Here is a 20,954-nt window from a genome sequence, read left to right as displayed (position 1 = left end):
CAGCCTCAATGGTTTTACAATTCTAAAGCATTAGTAAAGCTAGGCAGCTTTTATTAAAATAGTTGCAGTATTAGTTGCTGACACCATTGTTTATCTGATGGTAAGAATAATATCAGTGTGATGTTAAGATATAAAAAGTTATAATCAGTAAAGTATAAAAAAAAGTTTATAAATGCATGTGCAATTTGTACAACAGAGTAAAATAATTTAGTATGCAGAGACATTTTTGTAAGATCTTTAAATGCACATTACTCCTCTTGCTCCTATTAATGCAAAGATTTTGCATGCATAATAGAAAGTAAACCTTCAGTTTTTTTCTATTTTATGAGTTTAGCAAACTTTTACATTGTTTTTTCTCTGCAAACCTCTAGCATTTCCTATAATGACTTAAACAATGTTCATATGAGATATTTGAAAAGTTAAAACTAAAGAAAAGGTATCTAACTGGTTATTCATATGCTGCACTACAAGGACATACAGCAAAAAGGAGTTTCTCTCTGTCTTTAAGGACTTCTACTCATATTTCTGTTTCTCCAGACAACGTGACCTGTAATTACTGTGCCAAATGTGTTTTTAAATGACCTAACATGCCATAGTCAAAGTAATGTATATAGTGCAAAATTTGAACTTTAACAACATTTTTTCTGTCTCCACTTGAGAACAGAAATATGAGTTATGAAAAGGCTTGAGCGGCTCAGAAGACCGAAAACTTACAGCTGATGATGTGTGGTTACTGGCGCGGGTTCAGCCTAGGTCCTTAGTAACCAGAAGTTGTTACCATCTGATTATAACCAATTTCCAAAATGAAATGAGTCAGTCTTCTACAAACAGGCATGGTCACAGCTCATAAATAACACACACACAAATACATAAAAATATATATGATGTATATAATACATATAATATATAATGTATACGAATATCATGTACCTATTTAAGTATACACACGAGCAGTATATATCCCACCCTTTTACTTCCTATAAGCGTGCTGCATCTTTTAAGTTGCAGTTTTAAGGTGGGGATTCAAAATACTCTTGGCTTCTCATTTAAAATTAATAGGAATCTCACCCTACGTTATTTCATTTTAGTCAGCTAAACTTTTAGTGAACTAATTTTTAGTGGATAATTGTTTTATTAATCCACTCTTCTCCCATTTCCTTGATTACAGGCATTATTACCAGGACATTTCATTCTGAAGCACTACACAAATGTCCTCCCACACAATAAAACGTGAGAAAACTGAAGACAAAGTTTGTCTATTGATACTTAAACTTGTTTTTAAACCTAAACCCAAGTGCAAAAGGTAGGAAGAAATTTGGATCATACAGAACAAGTAAGAACTGTAGTAAGACATGTTTGCTTGCTATGCCTCTGTTCTTCTAAGGTGCCCTTTGGATTGATGGTTCTGCTAGGGATCCCAAGGTTCCCTACTTGGTGAAGGTCATTTTTTTTCTTTTAGATAAAAAGACTTTTCTTTTTGTGAGATTTACTTTTAAATCTTGGGAACTTTCATTACTGGACAGTATTACTCCCCAAGTGATATTTACTATGCAGCCTTCAAGAATGCGACTCTGGTATCACTTTGTTTAAACCAACATAAAAATTACAAGACCAAATCCAGAATCCAATGCAAATCAGACAAATAAACCTAAGTCAAACAAATAGGGGTGTTTAAAAAGTCGGTCATGCACAGGCTTTTATTAGTTACACAGCCAACACTGCATTAGTCCAACACAGTCTGCATTGCCATGGGGAGGGATAGTCCTCCTCATCTCTCCTCCCACGCGTTCCTCTTGTTCCAGAGCCAGCCGGCGTGGGGGCCAGCACACGGCTGGGGAAGCGATACGTGAAAGCTGTCCATTTTCATAATCAGTCTGGCATTCAGGCCACCTAATGCCAGCCTGAGGGAGGCACTAGGGACGAGCACAGCTGAGAAGGCAGAAGGTTTCAGAGGCAATATGGCTTGTGTTGGATTACATCGACCACATAACTATGGCCTCAGAGGGATACATGCAGTGCAGTAACAGGTTATCAGCACAGGAAGCGCAGTAAGGGAGAACAGGTTGCCAATGGAGCTTTCTATCAAGGCAATATCCATTTAACGAAACAGTCCTCATGCAGCACTGGCAGCAAGTATAAATCAGCATAGCCTTTGGGTTGCTCTAATTTCTAAGGCTCAGCCTGATACATTTCATCACACAATACTGCTTAAAAGCTATGCTTAGTGTTGCTAAGCCCAGGATCCGAACAAGGATATTTGAAATAAGAAAGCAAGTAAACAAATTACTAATAGCAAATAGAAGTTTTGGGAGTGGGTGGACACACATGGATATGAAAGCTGAGTGACAAGGAAGAACAACAAAGAAAAAACATGCCAAACTGCATTTACTAGTTACTTTTGTCTCAATGAAGTAGGTCTCAGAGGGAGTTTCCCTGAACAGCTTTTACATCTTAAATACGCCTGTGGTAGAGATCTACTCCAAAAAGCTTCACAAAACAGCTACTCCATATATCTGGGCTACAATACATGTTTTCAACGTCCTATAACACACAATGCCAACAGAAAAAGACTGAAATGCACAACCATTAAAAGTAAAATCACGAGAAGTGAGGAGAGATTAGGCACTGGGATGACCCTGGGTTTCTACAATAGTAGAAATATATGGAAAGTTCCAGCAAGGAGCAGTCTACCCCACGTTGCAGAGGAAGAAATACAGTTTATGTCAGTTTTTACAGAAGTGATCTGAGGGTAAAAATTCCTTATGGATCTCAGCTGCCTGGATCAGCAGATCAGAGTTGTGAGGAATCTCAAGGGTAAATACAGGCTTTCAGATTATGTGGTTGTTTTGTACAGTTTTCCATCAAAACAACGTTAACCCTCTTCTCTTCATGTAGATGAAAGTCTTAAGTGCATTCTTGTAATCGGTTCTCATCTTAGTGCTAAATGCAGGCTTCTCTGGACTTTGTTAGCTGGGCTTTTTTTGTAGGTATGAATATGAATAATATTAACAGAGAATGATACAGATGGGATACGTTAGGTGGGAATAAAGTTTCAGATACAAACTCTGAAGTATGAGGCTATGGTAATAACATATTACAAAGACTTTTCAAATGATACTGTTGTGTGTTATCTAGACACTTATTCCAAAATTCTTCACATGCCAGATAAGATCTGACACTGTAAGACCACAGGCTATCTGCTAGAGAGAAAGCAGTCAGCTGGCAAGAAGCACCAAGTGATGGGAAAGGAAAATCTGACAAATCACCAGGGAAGATGTTACTTGCCAAAATTAAAAAAAAATTCTTTGGATTATGACTGTGAGATCACAGCTGATTTACGAACAGTAGCAAAAAGCAGTCTTAGCACCATTTTAACCAGCTATGCAGGGAGTGCTTTCACACCTTGGTGCGAGTTGGCACCACTTACCCTTGTCATTTGGATACAAGACACTGATGTACAAGTAGTCAGTGCACTGCTAATCTTTCAAGATCTTGTTATAGACAAGTTGTTTAGGATATTATTCGTGCAGGTAGATCTAAGGCAGATTATCCCTGCAACTGCTTCTTTAAGTTAGCCTTTCTCCAATCTTGCTTATATTCATCTATCAGCTGCATCGAGCAGATGTCTCGTGCAGCTGAGACGGCAGTTCCGAATTCCAGGCAGAGCAGATGGCCAGTCAGTTTTAAAGGTTGTATCTAAAAGACCAACATAGACATCGAAAACTATCGGGTGTTCAAATAATCGGCACATGCAAGGTGGTGGAATCAAACATGGCAGGCTGTTTGTCACGCAGGGAGGTAAGTTTTCCGTATTCTTTTACCCTCACTGTCAGTCATGTGCTTGCATGACTAGCTGCGGAATCAGAGACAGCTCTAATGGAAAAGAGAAATTAGGTCATCTGGTCCATCCTCGCTGCCAGGGCATGACTGTTCCCTACAGCGTATCGCTTCCCACACAGTTATCTTTCCAACTGTCTTTTGTAAGATGGAAATGTAATTCAGAGTCCCATTTGACTACGACTGCCAGAGCTGACTTCTATTTGGACGAAAATGCTTAATGAGAATTGGAGACTCGGAGCTAACAATTTTAAATACATGTAGAAGAAAAAAGGAACACCCCCCCCCCCCAAAGCTCAGAATATACCAGCGAGATTCTCATCTAGTAAAAAAAAATGAGAAAAAACTCTGCAATATTTGGGATAATCGGGGACACTGTTTTCACTCAGACAGGAAATAGTTTATGACTCGATTCTACAAATTAAACAATGGTTTTCCTGCTAAAGAATCAAACAACTCGTTCAGTAAGTAGTTTAGGAAGTAGCCAGCACTCGTGATGCTCTGGGCAAACTCCCACCAGGAGACTCAGCACTTGCAGCAGCTGACTGTAGGTAGATATTCAAGGTTGCCTTGATAAATTACTCCAAGTACTCGAATCCCCACCGTTCAGCAGAACATCTCAATGTGGAAGCGCTCACTGTACAAAGCAGGATTGGTTTACCAAGAAAAAAAATTGAACCAAAAAACGGACAAACAATGACAGTGACATTTCCTTACATGCAAGGAAGTGGCCAACTACTTCCCTTTCAGCAGCTTTAGCATTAGTAACTTCCATGCTCCCCGCAAATGAGAATAACTCATCCTTTAGTCCCTTGGCTCTTTTACCACACTAATCAAATATCTCCAGTGGTTTGAATCGGTAAGTAGCAGTCCAGATGTTTCCTGACAGACTGATCTCCTTTCCCTGTTTGCTCCGTTTTCAGCAGCATAGCTTGGCTTAAGGATCCACTTTCTTAAATTAGGCAGGGATTCTCTAAACTCTGCTCAGCTTTGCTATAGCTTTTGCCACCAAATTCTCAGCCTTCTCTACTTTCACGTTCATCTCCATCAGCTCTTGTAGTGACATTTTTTATCATTACCCTTCGCTGGGGAATTGTGTGCGCACTGCATCCTTGCAACAACATTTTCACTGGAGAGGGCTCAAGAGCATTTAAGGGACTTCTGCAGAAACCCGGCAGCTCAGAAACAAGCACATCATGACAAAACGAGCAGTTTCTTCTCTAGAACGTCTCTGGAAAGATGACAACCACTGCAACCTCAAACACAAGTGCATTTTTATGTCCCACCAGAAGACCTGCAGGCTTTCTTGGCAAAACACAGGTCTTTCCCTTCTCCATCAAAAAGAAGAGTGCTCTCTTCTTTCTGTCAGTGTCTCAGACTTAAGGAATTAAACAGATTACTCTCTGCAGTTACCTTAATAAGTGAGCAAATTAATCCACAGAGCTTCCCCGTTTGTCTCCAGAAAATTAAACTCAGGACTAAAAAAAAATGACAAGGTTATTTAATCTCTTCTATAAAACCACAAGTCACTGTCAAGCTCTTACCATACTACTTATCTTTAAAGTCTATGAGTCTACATTGCAATTAATTCTTTTAGAAAAATAACACTTGACCTTGATTTAATTTAAATGGGTTTTATCCCATGTTTTTACATGGGATAGTTATTACTCAGCTAGCAAGAAAATGTCAAAAGAAGTCAGTGATGGAAGCAAGTTCACCATTTCAGGTGTGGTTTCCTTGTGACATACACAAGCAGCCAGGAAAGTCCATTTAGCACTGTCCACAGCTGGTTGTGAAGCTTTACCATAATGAAAATGATTAGATCCACTATGCCATGACAATTTTAATCAGTTTTCTTGAAGTAACAGGTTTTTAGACTCCACTTGGCGAGGAAAAATGTGATTAACAGAAGAATGCACTAAATTACAGTGCTTTTGTGGGTGTAACAATTCCATACCATTAGGGAGAAACAAAGCCCCATTCTAGTATTGCAAATGCACTGAACAGTCATCTCGCCCATTATTCTCCCTGTTCCACCGCTTAATTCAAGTGATTTATTAATTAGCAACGAGGCTTGCCTAGTTGTTTCTACAAGTGAAACTTAGAGTCGAGGAATGAAGAACAAACCTTCCAGATGCTGATATCCATCTCAGATGTGTATCTGCCTGGGGAAAAAAGTATTCTGTGTTACATTTAGAGGGATTGAGCATCTTTAAAAACTGAAGCCCTTTTTTAAAAAAACTGAAGCCCTTTTGACAAGAACGAGCCACCCTCTCTCTTCTGGTTCTAATCGGGAAAAAAAGGGTATTTGCAGTTGACCCATCAATCAAAGGAGACAGACAAGCAACATGGTGTGCCAATGATTAATAACCATCTTGTAAAATGGTGCAGTAACAAGCAAGCCACCTTTATAAAGAGCAGCAATTTGAAGAAAGAGAACGTCTGTTTGTTGTGAAGGTCAATGCACATACTGGTAAAGAGCGTTCTATTCAGCAACTAAAATGAGAATTTAAAGATTCCTCCTTCTGCAGCTGGTTTCCTTCTAAAATACAGGTTTTGTGCACGCACAGCACAAAACGCCCTCCTTGCCTATGAAATAATCATTGACAAAATGCCAATCTAACCACCGCAGACCATCTATAAACAGGATCCCTGCCTAAAATCAGCAAAACTTAGAGCAAAACGACGTGCAGCATTGAGATCTGCCTCTGAAAACCAGTTACTGTTTTGGATACATGGAAGCTCTGCAATTCCTGCCATTCCTGCACGGCACAAAAGGTGCCTGGAGCACTCCAATCCATCACCCCAGGATTCCTCTCTGTACAGCCCTCCTGACAGGGGAATGCTTACTGGCTTAGTCAACGGGCAGGACTGATGACAATACAGATGGGTAATTAAACTGGCCAAGAATAAGCTTTATATTTGAATTTCTAGCTCTCAGCAGAGTGAGGACCTGCAACAAGCTTCAAGTCATGGAGGGAGAACCTAAATATAAGGATTCCCTAAATATAAGGCTTCTCAAACATGCTGGGTGCTGCCTGTGATGGGACTGAGTGGGAAGTGATGAACTAGGGGGTCTCCTTCCATCTTATTTTAAGTACGTAAGCCATGGCAAACTTTGTCCCACTTTGAAGCAAAGTTCCCTGGTTAGGTTGGCACACTTAACACTTCCTTCTCCATAGGAACCATTTATACTATTTCTATCATTTTTTTTTTATTTCTATATATATTTTTTTTTAATCAAAGCCACAGTTTTTGAACCACATTCCACATCTCCACCAGAGATGACTGCGCATTCAGTACAAAACAGCACATAAAAGCATTTTTTATTGCTTGTAAACGAATGGCACTCCATACACACTACAGACATCTTCAGCCTTGACCACAGAAGAACCTTCACGCCTCTGCACATCCGTGCACCCCTCTGCTGAAATGAAGAGAGATTTTAAGTTCTTTCCACTTCAGAGATAAGAGAGGGATGTTAGCAGTCAGTATTACTCTGATCTACAGGTAGTTCCCTCTCATGTCTTACCACGTACTTTCAGTAGTGATCATTTCGCCATCCCTTCTCCCCACCCAGGCTCCTACACACCTGGCTCCGAGACCATCCCCTCCTGTAGGTATCTTGAAGGTGCAAGAGGTGAAGACCCAGCAGTGCCACAAAGACAGCACCTCTCCCCTGACTACACAGCACACCCAGCCTTTGCTTCAGGTCCTTGAAAGTTACTAATTAGGCTGGGACTAACAAAAACATCGCTTTGTCTCCCACTGAGTTTACTGAAACCATCAAAGACCAGATAAAAATTGAGGAAAGGGACGTGACAGAATAGCAAAAACATGGAGTCAGATTGCCTTTAGCTGTAACAGCACTGTACAGGAGCATCCCTACAGGAGTTTAGGTACTCATTGAGAAGCTCCTCCTGGTCCCCAGTGATAAAACCACCATCCACCCCTCGCGCAGAGCTTAACAGCCAATGACCATGACAGTAACCAACTTTCCACTTGACAGAACACTGACCAGGCATTAACATTTACTTCAGGCACTCAGGCATAGCTAAATATTAACACATTTATATACACACGTGCATGAGAAACCTCAGCAGGAGGATGCATTTTGCTATGATACACCTAAAGCTATTATCAACGGTGTCTGCATAAAACCCTACGCCAAAGACCTGATCTATACAAACCGAGTTATGTTCTCAGGGTTCTGTACTTCAATTGATTCATTCTAACATTATTCATCGCTTAATTCACCTTTAAAGTTCACCAGCTACTGAAATCTTTAAGTCAGATAGTAAGATCTTGTTCAGACCATTGATTCCGAGTAGGATTTACCAAATTAGCTAACAAATTGAATTTAAACCATCTATACATTTAAGCCAATGGAAGTTACATTAACAAAAAGCATTTTTAATGGCAGCCCGGATTTCTCAGAAGAGATGACAGAGCCATTTCTATGAAATAGCACTGACACAAGTCTTATTCCACAGCCCCAAAAGATCCAGTTGCCTCCCAGTTTACAAGTTCAGACAATTGCAGGCATAAATTCTTCAGGTTAGGAAATACTTCAGGTTCTCCTCACAGAACTTAAATGAGCAAATTTAAGGCATTTTGCGCTACCGAGGCTATGGTATGTCTAATTGACGCCCCAAATACTTTTGAAAGACTGAGTTATGTGAAAAATGTCATTATGTACAGCTTTGATACAGTCACTGCTGAGACCAAATTTCATTGTTCTGTTTATAACATTGGTTTTCCTTGGAGAGCACAGTTTAAGTAGCTCAGAGTACAGAAACAAAACATCTCTTTTCTCCCCCTCCTTTTCCTCCTTCTCTTCCATGACCACAACAAGCCCCTGTTATTGTTTCCCAACAGATTTATGACAATTCTGAAAGACCCAGCATCTGCTCAGCAACAACACAGTCAGCAGCCATACATTCATTTGAAGACAGAACTGAAGAAAATGAGGAAAAAAAAAAAGGGCAATCCTCAGCCCCAGCAAATTTTCAAACTATCCTTTTGTTTGCAGACCTAGGGGGATTTCACAATAACGATGACCACAATAGAAGGAATGAGGATTTAACTAAGTATGGGGACTGGACAACTGAGAATATCATTTGTAATAGAAGAGCTTATGAGCCACTTCTAATGGCATTTACAGAATCTCTAGCTCAGATGATTCTTACGCTGATGTCAGATCACAGATAGCACACTAGAGACACACTTGCCTTAAACAAGTTTTCATATACAGAAATTGAAATTTTGAATCACTCAGTCACATAGTTGGGGGCCACACTTCATTATCAGATGTGTACTTATGTCTCTCTATCAGTTCCCAGATCCTGGCACAAAGGCTAGGTGGCATACCTCTATGAAGTCAGAGTCTTCACAGTGTAGTGGAAAATATCGTGGCAGTCATCCAGGGCTGGTACTAACATTTCACCCTTCCCACACTGGCATTTTATTCAGCTGAAAGCTGGCCAAGCTGTAATTGCTGAAGCTTCCAGCGGTCACGTCATCTGGCTACGCTTACACAAAAGAAGGCAGTTAGTTCTTGTTACAGAAATCTGGGATTTCATTGTAGAAGCGGGATTTCGAGTTTGTAGTTTTTCAGTAGTGTTGGGAATAAATTTCAGGTTTGCACTTTTCTTATATATGAAGTTTTACCAACAAATCTGCACTCTTGGTTTGACAAGGAATTCTGTGCAGATGAAAGAATTTTAGGTGGCAGACAATTCTCAGATATCAGGATATTACTTTGGCTGTGTAGCCCACACTTGAAAACCACATTACCAGTTAAATCACGGACACATTCTGTATGTTCACCTAATTTCTAGTCACCTGAAGCAACGTAGCTAAGTAGTGTGTGCTGTATTTGTTTTACACAACCATAAAATAATTTATCTTCTAGCATAACCAATAGCCTGGTATCACACCAGTAAGAATACTAAACTAGACTAGGAGAGAAAACAGTTCATCTGTTGATATTACTATTTTCAACAAAGAACTTGAGAAACATCAGTCTCCCTGTTTTGCTGATGAACTGAATTATAGCACAAATACCTGAATAGAAAAAATGGATTCAAGTGGAGTACCATCCTTACCACCATCACCCACCTGGCAGAGGAGTTAGGAACTCTAGAGCTCATTTTTTTCCATAGTACTCTGAAAATACTAAGAAATAAGTTGAGATGATTAACATACTAGCATGAAATCCTTTGGAGAGATCAAAACAGAAACCCCGCCCCATAAGATTCTCTGTATACAACTATCTTCAGCAGATGATCATCACATCTTTAGCAAGACAACTATTTTACCAAGGAGTCTTGGATGTTTTCAGTTGTCCACGTGCCTTGCAAAGAATAAACATGGCTCAGGATTTGATGTGTTACTCTGTCCAGCGTTTCCTAGGCTGTAGGGCATGTCCTCTTGGGGGAGGTGGGGCAGCACCTAAGTGCAAATTATCTCCTGGAACTGGAAGCCCTAATGCCCCATGAATATGCTTAATTAGCCTGGGTGTTACACTAATAATGGAACTTACCTGGGGGAGGGATGTGGACAGGGGACTTTCCAAAGGCATTTAGGAAATTATAGTCCATTATTTTTTTGTATCATCATCCTATTCCCCTATACCTTTTGTTGCCTTGTGGAAGTAACAGTACGAGAGAAAACGGTACTGCATTCAGCATTATTAAAAGAGCTGATGCTGCAGTTTCAACATGTATCTTTTGTACAAAATGGAGATGCAATAGACAAAACAGCTACAATTTGCCCATCTTGACAGACAGTAGAAGGAGCATTTAATAAATTTAGCTAATAAATTTAGGCCCAGATAGCAGTCCCGTAACAAACACTGACAACTCACTCGGCCAGTTGCACAAGGAAAGAAAGAAAAAGCAGTGTGCCAGCTGACAATGTAGCATATGCTGAGACAGCAACGAAAGCAAACTCTTAAATGAGCAGATAAAACCGACTGCTAGCATGTATGCACTGAAACATTTTTCCAGGAGAATGAGAGCACTTAGCAGTTAAAAACCTTTAAGGAACAAAGGATCAATAAGAGATGCATGGGGGAGGGAAAGAAATTATGAAACCAAAACACTGATTAAGAAGCATATGAGTTTATGTAGAATCCTGCCACACAATACTTTGACAGCAATTCAAAGTGACTGCATGAAGAAAATGGAACTGATACATTTGTTTGTTTCAAAAAGCAATGCATGTCAGTTGAAGCATACATAATCTGAACAGTTTTATTGTCGGAATACTCATTGTGCACACTGAAAAGAATGAACAAAACACATGGAAGGTGGAAGATGTACCATCAGAAATCTACATGGACTAGCAGTATGTCCTTTTTCATAACGTCATATCCTGTCTAGCCAGGACACTAACAGGAGTTAAATATTTTCAAAAACCCACCAACATGGGGAACTAAGAGGTAGAGGTTTAGAAAAAAAACTTAAGTGAGCTAGAAAAAAAGAAAAAAACATAGGCAGAGCAATCCATTATTACAAAAAGCTCCAAAAATTGGGGAAACAGTAACACTAAAAGCAGTCTAAGAACAACAGAAAGCAGGTTATGATGTGGCAGCACACAAACTAATGAGCTAGAGGACAGATTCCTTGGCATTCCTAATAGTGTATCTGAAATACCGTAACAATAATGATGACCATCATTGAAAAAAATGGGGGGACAGATCAGAGAATTTCAAGAGATTACAAAAAAGGCATAATTTAGGTGATAGGATTTGCAATCCAGGGAAGAAGAACAAGAAATTGGCTATTTTTTTTTCCTTAGGTCATTAATAAGGTGAAGCCATTAGCTCAAGTAGATTTAGTTATTGAGAAGTCCACATGTCAGATTAACTACAGAAAGTTATCCAGGATATTTTCAAAAATGCAAATTGTTCAAACATGACATGAGTTTGAGAGCAGACTTTTTACAAGTATGCACTATATTTGAGAACGACTTCTAGCACAAGATACTTAACTTTAGCCCTTAGGCAATTACATGGAATTGTTACAAGTCAACAGTAAGTGGTTTATAAAATGTAATTTTATTTAATGTTACTTTGCTGTTACAGAGGGCATAACATTTTCACAAGGCTTTTTTGGGACTACAATCAATGATTAGCAACACACAATAGTGGTCCGAACTCTCTAAATAACAATCACTGGACAAACTTGACACCTTCTCACATGTGCACAAACCTGCATGGAAAAGTACTAAATTTTATACTTGGACATGTGAACTTCAATTGGTTTTCCCATTCCAGTGTATTAAGAAATGACATGCACTTTAGTCTGCCAAAAAGCACTGCCTGTACTCCGGCAGTAACATGCTGCTTCTAATACATAGTAAAGTGAATACCAGAACTACAAAGGCAGGAGTGTAAGTGAACTTTTATTGGGAAGGGATATCAACTTAAACAGCAGCAACTGAAAATTAAGAGTAGCCCCTGTTTTCAAACACGCAAGCTCCTGCATTACATTACAAATTGATTTGCTTCCTGTATAAATTTTCAAACTAGAAATGCTCAATTTTGTCTGGCCTGATACTTCTGCATCTCTACCGAAAAGAATACACAGTAGCATGTGGAAGTCAATTATGGGAAGGAAACCCTGCATAATAAGAAGGGAATGTGGAGAATTAAAAGCTATGTGGAACACTCTTTAGTTGCAATTAACTACATTTCCATATCTTACTGTAATATAAAACACAGTCAACTGGCAGGAACTGGTTCAGATTTGTTTTTAAATACCAGGTACACTTTAGTCCGCTACATAAGTGTTTGGAAGTTACTTATGTTTATATGAAATGAAGCTATTAATACTTTTCTACAGCAGTAACCGCACACCAGGAAGGCCAGGACAAACACAAATCAAGGAATGGAGTTTTCCCAAAGCTGCAGTGTGAAAAGACTATAAATTGATTTCCATACACATGGATGGGTTTTCTTTGCTATAGGAAATCCAAGTGGAGCTATAAGGAATGGAGACGTGTAAAAAGGTTTCTTGAGAAGGAAAGGGAGAATGACATCCCGTGTGCAGTTTAGTTTTCTGCACCTTCTGCAGCATCACATTCTTCTCCTGCACTGTCTGATGTCCATAACTAGAAAGAAAAGAAGAGCAGCGTCAGCTTTTGGAAGTGGAGATTTACTTCCAAAGAGGGACAACTATTAACTGTACAGAAAAAAGTATCAATTAGATGTAAGGATCTCTGCAAGTATCAGCGCACTGGAGCCGCAGAATCCCGGCTTCCAGTACTTGCTTCGGGAGAGGCAATTGGAAATGGTTCCCCATGCAGAGGGCACAACCAGCTCTGCCCCTCAGGTATTAAAGGCAGAACAGGCATCGTTCTCAAGTCCAGGCTTTTGTGCTTAATAGCATGGTACAACGTTAATGCTAGATCATTCAACAACTCCTAATGACAGCTTCCTGAATAACACTCATTTCAAAAGCAGAGGTCTGGATCCTAAGAGAGTGCCATTTCGATTAATGAAGTAAAGCATTTTACAGTGCTAATAAAGACATTTCTACTGAAGGGCTATTGCAAAATTATAAATGTTGCTGCAATTTCAAGTACAGCAAATATTCACAGAGAGGATATTCTCTATAAAATTGCCTTCGTTACATATTTTAAGAGCCTAGTGGTTCCATTAGGCACTTTTCTTAAACAGCTGATCATTACAATGATACTCAAACTCATTTTATCTTTAATATACTGAAATTTCAGGCCTTTTCTTTTAATGAAGAAATCTGGAAACTGACTAACATAAGCCACACTGGATGTACAAAAGTGAAGACATTTTGTTTCTGAGGTACCAGTTAAGAAGTTTTTTGTGATCTGTTGGGGATTCTCACTAACTACTATTTCTGGACTCCTTGTCCTATTTTGTATGTTAAAATAGCTGAGAACGCACTTTTCCCCCTTCATTGAAAAGGCTAGAAAAAAATTAAAAGTATGAACTATCCATAAGGTCATTCTGCATGACACAGCATGTAGTTGCTGACATCATAACTTAGTTTGAATGCAGAGTAAGTTGAAAAGGTATACCAGGGTAAATAGCTAGAATCAGTGCTATGTTTTGTGCTGAATGTTTTCGTTTCATCACAAATTCAGTTTAAGCAATTATACGGCTACAGAATAAATAGCACATAAAAATTCAACTCACTGTTAGGTTGTCTCTAAGCAACTGCATGATGAGAGTACTGTCTTTGTATGAGTCTTCATTCAGTGTATCGAGTTCTGCAATGGCCTCATCAAACGCCTGGAACAATGAAGAGCAATTAAGTCTCTCTATTGACTGATCATTAAAAAAACAGAAGTTAAGTTTACCAGTAAAGGCAGCTTTAAAAGAAAAGTGTAACATTAGAAATTAGTGACGTATTGGTCAATTTTATAATGAGGCATAAAGGCAGTGCGGCTTAAAATTTAAGTCACACTGTAAAAAACAGCCTGCTCATACCCCTTTAATTCCATTAACAACATGAGCTTGGAAACCAGATACATTAAATAGGGTCATTTCCTGCATAAACTCTAGGAAGTCATCATTCAGATTATTTTAAGCAAAAACTCTTTTCTACTGCCCCGGGCTTAGAAGAAAAAAGCAACTTACTGTCTTTGCCAGTGTGCAGGCAAGCTCAGGATTGTTGAGAATCTCATAATAAAATACAGAGAAGTTAAGAGCTAGACCCAAGCGAATTGGATGTGTTGGTTGCATCTCCTTCTTGCTGATATCGAACGCCTCCTGATAAGCTCCCTGTGAGTTTTCTATTGTTTCTGTTGAAAGAAGGAGAAACATTTCACTATTAGGTAGGGTTGTAATAGCAGTAATTTGTTTTTTTTTTTTTAAAAAGGTATAACCATTTAAAGTACTCCCTTAGCAGGAGACTAAATAGTCCTCCATTTAAGCCTCCTCTTCCTTAAACCATGGCAATAACTTGAAACCCATTTTAAGTAGAGCTACCACACTGACAAACCACAGGGGGCAGATTAAGCTACTGCAGAGCACCAGTATCCAAAAGACAGATAAACACACAAAGTTGGTAAACACAAACATCAAAAATTACTACAGTACCTCAGCTTGACATACAAACCTATAGCCTTTGATTCAATGCAATCTTCAGTTATTAAAATTGTACATTTTTTCCTACAGAGATCCTGCTTCATTCCCTTCATAGGATGCTCGTGTGTGAGTTGGGCACGTAGCATAAAGAAGGCAGCTGTTTGTGCAGCACTACCTCTTTGTGAGGAAGTCTAGGAGACACAGACTGCGTGCTCTTGAAAAATCTGCCTTCAGAAATTGGGTGGAGAGAAGTAGGAGGTCAAGATAAAAAAACAAGGTCGTACCCAGATTAACTTGGAGAAATGCCACAGAGAAAAGAGGTTAACGGGGCAAAGTAGACGCACTGGGAGCGATACACAGTCTAGTAAAGATTCTCTTCTGGAAGACAACCAAAAGGGCCAACAGTAGCACTAAACGTGCCTGCCAAACGAAAATAGACTGGAGCACATGAAGAGCTAGTCTCAGAACTCAGAATCCAGTTCTCTGAGGAACAGCACCTTAAGTGCTCTAAAAAATATTATTAAAAAAGTAGTTTTGTAATTAAAATCTGTTAAGTATTCATAAGAGTGAAGTTTTCAATATTTACAATGTAATACACATTAATGAACTATTAATTTGTTTAAAACGAGATAAAGGCAAAAAGCCTAGTAAACACAGGAAATAAATTAGCTTAAGTACATAAAGACATATTTTAAGCAGAAAAAACAAACAGATGCTTACAAATGGGGCATCAGAAAAGCTTGCAGTAAAACTCAGGGAAACTTGCAAAAGGCAAGCACAAAGCATACCCATGGCAAAGCGTGTAACACAAGCTCTTCAAATGGAAAGCACCAAAATCCACTAATAAGGTTATCAATCAGTCCCTCTTCTCCAGTAAGCACCCGTATCAGCACCCGTATCACTTTACGTGCGGTCTTTTCAGCCAAGATAAGCTGGTATTTCTCTGCTTAGACAGCCAAAGGTTTTTAACTCTTGCTTGAGACAAAAGGAAAAGACTATTTTTCTATTTTAAAAAGATTTTTTATGATTTTTTTTTTTTTTTTTACTATTTTAAAAGACACCTTGGCCTTGGCTTTCAGACTTGGGCCTGCTGGTGTCATTTAAGTAAGGCAAAAGGTTAGAAATTTCTGAAAGCAATTCATTAACGCAAAGACTTTTCACTCTGTTTTCTGTATTTTCATCTTTCAACTTCAATCCTCTTACAATACAAGGAAACAAAGCCTTTCTTTAAGCGACAGTCAGCTCTATCTTCCCACTTTGCAATTCAAGCAGTTTAAACTAGCCAACACTGTCAGATACCTGCCATGCCCTACCCAAAGGCACAGCCACTTCAGAGCTCTGCCAGCTCCCAACCATCTATCTCCTTTCTGTGCCACAGCATCACTCCAGGACTAATTTTGCTTTTTTACACAAAAAGACATCCCTAGCTTATGCCGTACCATAAGTTTTTAAACATCTCAACAGTGCCTAGCACCTAGCAAGATAATTCTGATAGTTAATTCAACACATCCTCAACATAGAGTTAAAAAACTCCCTAGAAGAGCTTTGAGTTACTTCAGACCACCTATGCACATGTTCCAACCGCATTTTTAGGATGCCCAATATCAAATGACACTACCAGCTGGGACGTTTTCCAGGCCTTTTCTGCTTGGTCCAAAAGGGCAAACTAAAATTACAGGGGTGCGTTATCCCTACCAGCAACTTCCAAGTGAGCTCACACTTTTTCCAGGTTATACTGAGCTAGTAATGGTTACTTATTTATGATCTTAGTCAGAGGACTACAATAGAGTCTGCCTCACACTTTAATGGTTACAATTTATAGACAGGACTTGACACATTTAAGTAGTGAAAAAATTGTTAGAGAACTCTTCCTCAACAACTTTATTTTAATAAAGAAATACAACCAGCCAACATCCAGTATGTTCACAGACTTTTACCTAAACTGATTTCCAGAAGCTCTAAATAAATGCTGTTAGACAACCATCCAGAAGTTTAGGGTAGATGGCAAGAACACCAGCCAAAATTCCCTTGAATCCCACGTTTAAGGTCTATTCTTACTTTATCTACGCGAACATTTGGAGATCCCCACTCAAACACAGCCTGTCCCCACGCTGCTAACTTTCACATAAATTCAGAGGACGATATTGACATGTGTATTTCATTTGTTCCCTCCCCTCTGGCTCAAAACAGAAGGTCATTAACTATTGAAGACCTGCAGATCACAAGGTACTTACGTTTTCTGTCATCACCACAGGCAACTTCAGCAAGGTATCGGAAATAGTCTCCCTTCATCTTCAGGTAGAATACCTTGCTCTCTGGATTAGTTGCATTAGCTATTAAATATTTGTCCAACAGCTCCTGAAGGAAAAAAGAAACAGACAACATGAGCTTATTACAAACTACACTGAAACCAAGTTCAATTTATTTTTCTTCTCTTCAGTAACTTTGGATGGCCTCATATTGACTACAAATTAAGAGGGGGAGGGAAAGGGAAGAGTTTAAAGAGCATTTTAGATAAGCCATTTAAACAAATCGCGCAAATCCACAAAGCTAGATACTATATTACAATGATCAGACTGCAGAAAAAGTAACAGACAAGGTTTACTGGCATATAGTTTCAAGAATGTTTTTAAAACGAGAATTCTGAAACCACTGTTTGAAATGAGTAAGCTTTTACTGGAAAAATGAAACCCTATGCATTAATTGTCAAAGCTATTATAAATAAGAATTCATTCTACTTCACAGGAAAAAAAGAATTACGAAGAACAACCGTGCCATCTTCTGTAAAAGCTGCATTCAGACTTGCAAGAAAGCACCTCTGAGCCGCCTCCCCGCAGCCAGCCCCACCACAAGCAGCACAGGGAGGCACAGCCCTCGCTTCTGCGCCCTGCTCTCCAGCACCATCCTGGGCCACTGCTCGCTCACGCTGCTCCTCTTGCCCTCAGCTCTCCTTCCTGACGGCCAGGGCCAGGTTTGCCAGCCTCCAGCAAGATGAGGGAAGGCTCTCTGCAAGGCCAGCCTCTGCAAGGTAGGGGTGGAGGAGAAGGGAAGCAGAAGTGTCGGATTTTCCCCCAGCCACAGCAGTACTCGGCTCTCAGGTGCTTCAGAGAACTGACGGGGAGAAAGAATATTTTCTGGCTGACCTCCTTGTCCCCAAGCCCCAGGGATTTTTACCTACCTCATTACCCCAGCGCAGCCACGCTCTCTGGAACTTACAAGAGATGCCAATGAGCTCCAACACGCTCTAGGCAGCCCCACAATACCCAGAGCAGCTTTACACTAAGAATTTAAGTGATAAAGATCTGCATTCAGTTACTTGGAAAATAAACAGGTCATAAAAGCAGCAGAAAGTTTCCACAAAGCTTGCAGGCTGTGGCTAGTAAGAGGTTTCTTACAGGAACACGTAGCCAGACTCACAAAGCAGTACGGAGGTACCGTTTAAGTTCGAGGAACCGTAAGCTTCTAGGGGAAAAAAAAAATCAACTTGTAACTGTAGCACTACTGAAAAGGAGTGAATTTGGGATAGAAGCCTCCGTAGAAAAACACTGCCAAAGACTAGACACCAACTAAAAAAAGTTATACAATATAAACATGTAAAAAGTTACACAAATTCCACATTTCACAGTGGGGTGTACGCAAGGGCTTGCACAAAGGTACCGAGCAGCACAGCTCGTTGGTGTTCTGGAAGCAGCAGCAAAACCTGAGCTGTGTTTCAAAACAAGAATTAAGGCGGTGTAGGCAGATGGCTGGTACAACCACGTATTAATACTGTTATTTCGCGTGAGTCATCCACATCTTACAATGAGTTATTCCCACCCTACAGGTTTCTGCAGCGAGAAAAGCTTCACGTTTTGTCTCTGCCTCGCTGTTTTCCTGACGCTTTTCTCCTCAGATAGATGTCTGCACCAGCCACAAAACAGTTGTGAAATCTGAGGTGGCGATGCAGCGATCCACTGATCGCACCCATCTTTTGGGGGGAAGCTTGCTGCCTCCCTGGGCTCAGGGTAGGGACGCTACTAGGAAGCTTCCTAGCCTGGTTCAGCCCTCAGATTATTCTGTTCTTTCTTCTTCACAAGGGTACTGAAAAAAAAATTACCATGGTTAAGTCCAAAAGTCACCGAAAGAAACTTCAGAGCCTTGGGGATATTGGCGAAGGGATCAGGAATGCAGGTAGTATTTTCCTCTCCTTCCAGAAATAGGGAAGGAAATGAAAAGAAGTGGGCGGACCCAGCTTTTCAAGCTCCAAGGCTGGTGCCACCAACAGAATTTGGGGTTCTCCATCCATGGGATGATCTATGCGACACACCAGGCTCGTTGGGGCGTGCAGGGATTCACCCTTCTCAACGGGGGAGAAGGATTTTTTCTCATGAGTTAGCAGGACTGATTGAAAGAGTTTCAAAAGAGCTTCGAAGGGGAAAGGAGATAAAAGTAGGCTTATTCGAGATAAGCCATGGATGGCAGGACAATATTTGAGGGATGACGTGCTGGTGACAGCTTTCACTCTGCTCCACAATTTCACTGGAAATGTGCTAACACCAGCACGTGCCCTGTGAGGGATCAACAAGAGGAACAAGAAGGGTCAGCTCACTCCCTGCTCAGGTCCAGGAAGCTCCAGAAGCACGCTGAAGATAATTTTTTGATAGAGGTATCGAGGGAGCTGACCAAGAAAGGTGTCCTCCTAGACCTGCTTGGAAACAGAGAAAGTCTTGCGGCTGAAGCGATGACTGGTGGCTGTCTTGGACACTGCAATCAGGAAATGCTCAAGTTTAAACTCTTTGGTGATAGGGGAAAAAACCTGCCAGCAGAGCTGCCACCTTGGATTTGGGGACAGAAGGCTTTAGGCTTCTCAAGGAACTATTTCGTGAAGTGCCCTGGGAATCTGGTTTTGAGGTCAGTGGGGTCCAGAGACATGTAATGCCTTCTTTGCCTCCGTCTTTAACACCCGTGATGGGCCCTGGGCTGGAAGATGACAAGCACGGGAGGGATAAGCTCCCACTGGCACGGAACTTGTGCAGGATTTGCTGCTGCTGAATGCACACAAGTCTATGTGGCCTGATAAGACTCATCCCAGGGTACAGAAGGAGTTAGCCAATATTACTCTGAGACATCCCTCAGTTATTTGCCAATGGTCTTGGGAATCTGGAGAGGTTCCAGTTGACTGGAAGCTGACAAATGTTATTCAAGAAGGGCAAGAAAGAGAACGCGAGTAATTACAGGCCTGTCAGTCTCACTTCAGTGCCTGGTAAAGGTATGGAGAAGATTATTCTGAGTTATTGAAAAAGACTTGAAAGACAATGCAGTCATCACTCAAAAGCAACACGGGTTCAGGAAGGGAAAGTCAGGCCTTCTTCATATCCCTCTGTGGCAAGGTTACCTACCTGGTGGATGAATGGAAGAGAGGAGATGCCAGTTTTTGGGGTTTTAGGAAAGCTTTTGGTATTGCCTCTTACAGTATCCTTCCGCACAAAACGCCCAGTACACAGCTGACAGGTACACGACACGATGGGCAAGCAGCTCGCTGGCGGGTGAGGTTCTAAGCTGTAGGAAACGGGGCTGTGTCAGGCTGGTGGCCAGACACCAGTGGTGCTCCCCAGCACTCACTTTTAGGGCCAGCTCTCTTCGGTGCCTTTATCAATGGCCCAGACACAGGAGCTGAGCACACACAAGGTGAGTTTGTGGGCAACGCTACGTTTGGAGGAGCTGTTGATTCCCTTGATGGTAGGGGAGCCTTACAGAGGGATACATACAGTGTGTTGGTGCATCCTCGAAGTGCTGCCTGCACCATGCACGTCTGAAAACTGCTGATTCTGTGCAGACGTCCAGGGATCTTTCAGAAAAAAGCTGCCGCTTGGAATGAACTGCAGTTTCTCAGACAGCAAAGAGCGGGTTACATACATGGATTTCCTACGTGCTCTTCAGCTGGAGGAGCGGAGCTGCCCAGACAGCAGCTCCCACTCCCAATTCATCTCTAGGGCCTCCTAAATCCTTACCACAACCCCTTGGTAAGAGCTCTGTGCCTCTAGCAGCTAGGGCAGAGCATCTT

The 20,954-nt window shown here is 40.7% G+C and overlaps 1 protein-coding gene and 1 long non-coding RNA gene across 4 annotated transcripts in view; one reads left to right on the top strand and one right to left on the bottom strand.

Moving 5' to 3' along the window:
* The window catches only part of LOC310896103, a 22,239-nt gene extending 10,076 nt beyond the window's left edge, over positions 1-12,163 (top strand). For all 3 annotated transcript variants that reach the window (XR_014581174.1, XR_014581175.1, XR_014581176.1), the window contains one exon: positions 1,169-12,163. This is a non-coding gene — a long non-coding RNA (uncharacterized lncRNA). The remainder of the gene's footprint in view (positions 1-1,168) is intronic.
* Positions 11,881-20,954, bottom strand: part of YWHAQ (tyrosine 3-monooxygenase/tryptophan 5-monooxygenase activation protein theta) — a 23,032-nt gene continuing 13,958 nt past the window's right edge. Inside the window, exons 3-6 of the mRNA XM_083827992.1 lie at positions 17,146-17,269; positions 14,462-14,625; positions 14,018-14,113; positions 11,881-12,954 (exon numbers count right to left, since the gene is read on the bottom strand). Coding sequence (XP_083684118.1) covers positions 12,895-12,954; positions 14,018-14,113; positions 14,462-14,625; positions 17,146-17,269 — 444 coding nt within the window. The 3' untranslated portion in view covers positions 11,881-12,894. The remainder of the gene's footprint in view (positions 12,955-14,017; positions 14,114-14,461; positions 14,626-17,145; positions 17,270-20,954) is intronic.

Source organism: Anser anser (assembly GCF_964211835.1).
Source record: "Anser anser genome assembly, chromosome: 3".
In the NCBI taxonomy this organism is placed as follows: Eukaryota; Metazoa; Chordata; class Aves; order Anseriformes; family Anatidae; genus Anser; species Anser anser.
This window is presented reverse-complemented; position numbering and strand designations above follow the sequence as displayed.